General features: G+C 41.9%; 1 protein-coding gene across 1 annotated transcript in view; it reads right to left on the reverse strand.

Moving 5' to 3' along the window:
- The window catches only part of PRKAR2B (protein kinase cAMP-dependent type II regulatory subunit beta), a 79,880-nt gene extending 72,930 nt beyond the window's left edge, over nucleotides 1-6,950 (reverse strand). The window contains exons 1-2 of the mRNA XM_013004630.2: nucleotides 6,944-6,950; nucleotides 5,803-5,838 (exon numbers count right to left, since the gene is read on the reverse strand). Of these exons, the coding sequence (XP_012860084.1) occupies nucleotides 5,803-5,838; nucleotides 6,944-6,950 (43 nt within the window). The remainder of the gene's footprint in view (nucleotides 1-5,802; nucleotides 5,839-6,943) is intronic.
- Nucleotides 6,951-7,318: the final 368 nt, after the last annotated feature.

Here is a 7,318-nt window from a genome sequence, read left to right on the forward strand (position 1 = left end):
ATGATTAAACTGTATGATACATGAAATACATGCCAATAAAACTATTTTTAAAGTGCAAAAACAAAACAAAAAACATATTGTCCTAAACCACTTTAGTTTTTTTCAAAGTAATATTTCATTGTGTTTTGGGTGGAAGTTTACACAGTAGTTTAAGTTCTCATTCAACAATTTCTACAAAACATGTTCAGTGACATTGGTGACAGTATTTACAGTGCATGAACATTCCTCTTTCCATTCTGATTGGTCTTATTTCCATTAGTTTAACTACCCTCTCCCCTGACAGCTGAACTTTAGGTTTCATAGAGATGACTGTTAAGGTCACATTCATGCTACCCTAGGTCTAGCTGGATCCCATCGAAATTGCCTCCCCTGATAAGGCAGAGACTGACTTTCTGAAGCAACGGGAGGTTAAAAGCAGGCATAATTCCTGGCCTTATGCCGCCCGTGACCATAAGCCCCCGCTTACTTCATGCCAAGGTGCCTGGTGGTGGAGGCAAGATGAGTGCATGATGACTGATCCACTGCCATTAAGTTGATGCCAACTCACAGCACCCTTACAGGGCAGAGCTGACTGCTCCCTGAGGTTCTGAGGCCATCCATCTCTATGGAAGCAGACAGCCTCCTCTCTCTCACGGGGAGCATCTGGGCATGGACGGCCAGCCTGCAGCCAGCAGCCCAACACTCAACCCATTGGGCCACCAGGACAAGCTCTATTTTTTTTTAAAAAGGACTTCTTCTAATAAGTGTACTGGATGCAAACAGTGACAAATTTGAACAAGAATGTTGACAAGAAATATTGAAAGTACCATGGACTGCCAAAAGAGCAAACACGCCTGTCATAGAAGAAGAACAACCAGAAATCTTAGAGGCAAGGATGGTGAGACTTCATCTTACATACTTTGGACATGTCAGGAGAGACCAGTCTCTGGAGGATATCGTGCTTGGTAAAGTGGAAGGGCAGAGAAAAAGTGGGAGGTGCTCAAGGAGATGGACTGACATAGTGGCCACAAGGATGGGGTTCAGACATAAAAACAATTGTGAGGATGATGCAGGAAGGGGCGGTACTTCATTCTGTGTCGCTGAGTCTGAACTGACTTGATAGCACCTAACAACGCAACAACAAAGTGGCACAAATGGTTGGTGTTCAGCTACTAACCAAATGGTTGGTGGTTTGAACCCACCCATGAAATAAAGGCTTCATGATCTGCTTCTGGAAAGATTCCAAAAAACCAAGCCCACTGCCGTCCACCTGTATCCAATTCTTAGCCACCCATATTGGCTTCCCCAGGCTGTAATTCTTTCCAAGATAGCCTCATCTTTCTCCCAAGGAGGGGCTGGTGGGTGTGAACGGATACCCTGCAGCTGGCAGTCCCACCGTGACACCAGGGCTCTCTATTCCCTCTGGGGCAGTTCTACTCCACAAGGCATGCGGTTGCTGTCAGTCAATGGATTTGAAGACACGGGGTTTGGTTGAGTTGTTGGTGATGGGAAAACATAAACACAGCCCCTTCACTTCTCTCTTAAAACCCATGCTAGAAACTTTAAAGACCACTTTAAATGGCACTCTACCTCTAGCCATACTCAGGAAGAACTCAGTAGTCTCTTTTCACTTGGTGGTTACTATGGTGTGTACCATAGAGCCTTGGGGACGTACGTAGAGGGTTAGGCGTTGGGCCCCTAATTGCAAGGTCAGTGGACAAAGATGAAGCTTTCTGCTCCTACAAAGATGTACGACCTTGGAAACCTACAAGGGCAGTTCCACTCATTGGCAATGAGTTTGGTTTGAGTTTGGAGTCGCAGCCAGTTTCTCTGACCTGTGGACTTCTGAAGGGCTGTGGCCTATTCTTCGGGTGTCCCAGCACTGCACACCGTGGGGGCCCAGTAAATGTCTGCCGAATGAGCTAGTTAATTAATGCTTTCTCCCAAGATGGACTTCCTAGTGTGGGTGGTTACCAGGCTTAAAATATTATCCAAAATGAAGCTCATTTCAAACAAAATATATGCAAATATTTTTAAGACAGCAAATTAGCAAATCACCTTTGGGAAATAGTAATTGTGGGCATAAAAAGATCTTATTATCAAATAACTCTAAAGTAGAAAAAAACACTACTGAGACTACAAAATGTTTCCAAAACAAAAGGAAGTATATGAATCAGATTCAAAAGACAAGATCTGAACTTCTGCTATTTCTTGAGGACTAATCAGTTTCGGTTTGGGGTGATTTTATTGAGACTTTTAGAGCATAATTTTACATGGCAGGCATGTGGAATTTAAAGAACCTAATTTCATCTCTGAATGATTCTAAACACTACTTTGGGGGGAATAATAACATTTTTTTGCCCTGTTAAAAATATACTATAAAGTTTAATGCTTATTGTTATGGCTAAAAATTAAAGAGTGGTTAGTTATCAACACTAGAGAAGACATCAGCAAATTCCTAATGTGTTGCTCCATTTTCACTCTTATTATAAGACACTATTACTTATCAGGACAGGAAGTCCTTGAAGACAATATGGCATGTTCAATGCAAAGATTACACAGCTGTCAAACGGGCACATGGTTGTGCCCAAGCATCAAGCCTTCCCAACAGATCATACAGGAAACTGGTTCCGCATTAGGGAGAACCGTGACAATTCTAGAAAAGCCGACTTCAAAAGTCTCAGGAAGTCAATTTATGGTAGCAAGAAAAACTGAGTCATGACAATTAAATGCAACTCAAGATCCTAAAATGACCTGAAATCCCTCTTTTTAACCACACACCAAAAAAAAAAAAAGGCCGTTTTAGGGCAGTCAGGAAAATCTGATTCTAAAATGTTACGTTAGATAATATCACAGGATCAAGGCTAAATTTTTCGAGGGTTAGGTTATGCTTATGCCAAAGAATGCCCTTGTTCTTAGGATCTACACTGTCAGGTTACTGAGGAGTTCTGGAAGGTTCGGTGATAATTAAGTGTAAGCGAGAGAACATGCAGATGGGACCCAACAGGAACAATGGGAGAATCCAGGTAAAGGATGGGTGGCCAGGTATTCACCGAGCTATTGTCACGCTTCTCTCTAAAGGTGACATTTTTAAAAAATAACATAAGGGGGTAAAAAATTCACACAGATGGAAACTATTATAAACTTTTAAAAACCTACCAGGTACAAACCTAAGATGAGTCTCTGAACCATATTGAAGGATTAATAGCAGGCCTCTATAATGCTTTTTCGTGGATAGGTTCGGGCACACAGATGAAGGTTTTGTTTTAAATCTTGCTCCGTGGAAGGGGGCTGAGCACTAACATTTTTGAGAGCCTAGACACTCCTTAGAGTTCTGGTGGCACAGTGGTTGAAGTGCTTGTCTGTGAACCCAAAAGTTGGGCAGTTAGGACCCACTAGCAGCTCTGCTGTAGAAGAATGAGGCATTCTGCTGGGAGCTGCATAAAAAGCATCCAACTTAACCCTGGCAGCATACTTGACCACAGCTGTTTAAATCCCAAACTGAAAGAAAAGGAAACGAAGAAAGCAAATAGTTGTCCTGCAAGTTCACACAGTCAGTGGGACGCTTGAGTTCAAGTCTGTGTACCCCAAACCCAAGGATCATTCCCACATGCTCTGCAAGATGAGCAACGACCCAAAAGGCTCATCAAATTTGTTGAGCTGCTACTTCTACTACGACAATTCATTTTTAATAAAAATTATGACAATTAATGTTTCCATTCTTGTCCTAGAGAGAGTAATCTTCCAAAACAGGAAGGTTCCAAAAAGGTTCTGTGAAAAAATAAGTGTGTGCACGCGTGCGCACAAGTGATGGGTGGGAGGTGGGGGTGGGTAGATGAGAAGCAGCAGGAAAGAAGAGTCTCTGCTCATACAGTAGCGCAGGGACTGTGCAATCTAGGGAAAAGATTCAGGCACTTGTCTGTTTTTAATATTTTCTCTAAGCTTGACATTTAAAAAATAAAATGTTGGGGCGGAAAATTATCAGGCAGATTATTCCCTTTAAGACTCTTAACTCTGCTTCTGCAGTTTCGCTAGAGAGCACACAAAGTCCCAATGCTGAACCTCCCTTAGTGTTCCCATTTCCACCACTGCACACAATCATGTTTGAGAGCTTGGGATAGTTTAGGATACAGTTTGATGCCTCACTAGTGAAAACGTAACCTCCCATCCCCTCAAAGCTATTCCAATCTACATGTTTTGAGCTTTTAAAGTAGGCCTACCTTGACATTACAAGCTCAGGAGGATAAAGATTGATACCATCCCAATAGATCACATTTTCTAAATTCCTGTCGTTGTGTTTATAGACTTGACTTACTAAATGATAAGGGTAAAAAAGCATACTGGGAACTGCTCACGAATTAAAAATAAAATAACTAAAATAACTTTAATATGAAATAGCATAAGATGACCTTATAAAACAAGTTACTTATTTGGACTACATAACCATCAAAGAAGGTCTATTTGAAATATTTTTTCTGTGATGCCAACATAAAACATTCTGGTCACATTTACTTTTTTTTTCCTGGTCACATTTAAAAGGACGCTCTTTTCTCACACCAAATGGAGTAGCTCTTCTTTTGTCCTCCATCAGCAAAGAAGAAGGCACTCACTCCTTAGAAGTGAATTTTCCACACCCACAAACAAGTTTAGTTCAATAAACCAAAACCCAAACCCACTAGTCAATTCTGATTCCCAGTGACCCTGTAGGGCAGACCAGAACAGCCAGCCCCTGGGGATTTCTGAGATTGGAACTCTTGAGGGCAGTAGAAAGCCTCCTCTTTCTCCCACAGACCGGCTGGTGGTTTCCAACAGCAAACTGTGGTTCGTAGCCCAATGAGAAACCCAATTCCCTCACTAGGGCTACAGACCTAGTTCATGGCTCAAACTGACTTCGCTTAAACCGTTTTAGATAGAAGCCCTCTTCATTGTGTCCCATAGTCAAATTTAACCCTTTGTTAACGTATAGCTGTGTTAGTGTTTCTGGTCTATCACTAAAAGTATGCACTAAGAGCCCGTGGTAAATTTGAAACAGTAGAAATCTCAGAGTCCTTAGCAATTTTCTCCTATTCTAAATGACCCTGCTATTAAAAAGTTCTTCTATCTGTACTTTCAGTTTTTTCTGCCCCTAATGAAAACCTCCCCCACCTCCCATTTCTATGGAGTCATTTACCAATTTTCACTGCTGTGCACCGGGGCTGGTAACACACACCATGCTGTCTAGTTTCGACTCGGGGTGACCTCAGAAAAGCCCTGCCCCACAGGGCTTCTAAGGGCTGTCTTTATGGGAGCCAGGCCTTTCCTCAGGGAAGCCACCAGCCGGGTCTGAAGCACCAACATTGCAGTTAGAAGCCAACCACTTGCAGTACCCATTATGGTCACCAAGACCCAGCCGGCCCACTGCCATTAAGCGGATTCACACTCACCGTGCCCCTGTTTATCTAGTTTCTGAGTCTGCAAGTCTCTCATGCTGCACAGAGTGGCTGGGGAGTAGGAACCATCAACCAAGTGCTTAGCTGCCCCAGCCCTAACCCACAGCACCACAGGGCTCCGCTCTACCCAGAGCCCAATATACACACTGGGGTAAACACCGCCACTCAAAAAGATACAGCAGTCTCAGCGCACAGTGGGAATTTTACTTTCGGCACGGAGAGGCCGGGTTCAGTTATTCCTCAGTCCTTGAGTATATATCACCTTGTTGTATTTTCTGATAAAATTACGGTACTCCAATAATTCTGTTCCCATATTCATATCCACTACTCCTCAGATCTTTATAATGTCAGCAAGAGCCAGGAACATCCATAGGAGAAGTAGAGTCAGGCTTACCTGAGGCACGCCTTGTGAATCGGTTGATCACCGGAGCTAAGAGAAAAAGAACAACATGATTAGAGAAAAATCTAAATTTCTCACCAACAGCCTACCTACCGCCAAACCACCCTGAACAAGTCTGATCTCATCTAATTTCCCTCAAACTCCAGACTGGTGAATTAAATAATAATTTAAATAGGAGAAAAATAAGAATGCGGAATAAAATGTCATACATACATACATGACAATGAAATGTTTACATTTATTATCAATCAAAAAATATAAAATAAAATCATTATTTTACCTGCTAAAGTAGTTCTTCCAAAACAATTCAATAAAAATCCCTAGGCATCCAGAACTGAAACTACTTAAGAAGGAACAGTGTAAATCAATGCCTCCGGAGACCAATTTACTTAAAATTCGCATCAAGTGCTCTAAAAAGTTGGTGTCCTTTGTTTCAGTAATTTGACTCCTGCAGATTCAGCGGAATTAGGTATTACTTTAATAAGTTTTAAGAAAACACTTTTATCATTACTTAGGTGAAGGCTTAGAGTGGATCATCAGTTTTACAATCAACAAGTCATGTACGTTTTGCTTCAACTCATCCATAGCATCACTTATCCCACTTCCTCCTCCTGTTGCCCACTTTCATTCCGCCCCCTTCCCTAACTCTGTGGACTCTCTCCTTGGGTAAAGGCTTTATCACAAGGCCATCAGTTCAAATACACTAGCTATTCCTTGGGGGAGAGAGAAGGCTCTCTACTCCCAGCAAGATGTACAGTCTCGGAAACCCATGGGGGGCAGTTGTACGCAGTCCTGCACGGTCACTGTGTTTCAGACTTGATGGAAGTGAGGTGGGTGGAAGTGTATGATCTTTAATGGTTGATTAGTCTAACACAGAAGTGCGTTTCCCTTCCAGACCTGAGGTTTCCTAAAGCTGTAGTCTTAGGTGAGCCCATCAGTCTCTATCTCACCAATAAGCCTGGGCTGCTTTATGAATCTGAGTTATGTTCCACACTGTTCTCCTTCACTGTCCAGGACCTTCCAATGGGATCTTTCTTAAAGCAGTTGGCAGTGTAGTTGGGCACAATCTACTTCTTCTGGTTTCAAGCATGTGCAGATGGTAAGTGTTTTTCTAATGTTGAACCATCTTGCATACCTGGCATGAATCCCACTTGGTTATTTTTACTGTTCTGAATTTTTTTGGCTAGAATTTTGTTGAGAATTTTTGCATTTATGTTCATGAGGGATATTGATTTTTTGATTTTATTTTTTTTTTGCGTTGTTTGGGTATCACGGTTAGGCTCATTTCATAAAATGAATTTGGGAGTTTTCCACCTTTTTCTATACTTTGGAGTAATTTGAATAGAACTATGTCAGTTCTTCACTTCATATATACTAGAGTTCACCAGTGAAGCTACCTCGGCCTGGGCTTTTTTGGTTGAGTTTTTATTTATTTATTTGTTTGTTTTTTACCCATCCTTCCCCCTGGTTAAGTTTTTAAATGACCTGATCAATACCTTCTTTTGTTATG

The sequence above is a fragment of the Echinops telfairi genome, unplaced genomic scaffold (assembly GCF_000313985.2).
Source record: "Echinops telfairi isolate 266 unplaced genomic scaffold, ASM31398v2 ScPeMD7_23;HRSCAF=83, whole genome shotgun sequence".
Classification (NCBI taxonomy): Eukaryota; Metazoa; Chordata; class Mammalia; order Afrosoricida; family Tenrecidae; genus Echinops; species Echinops telfairi.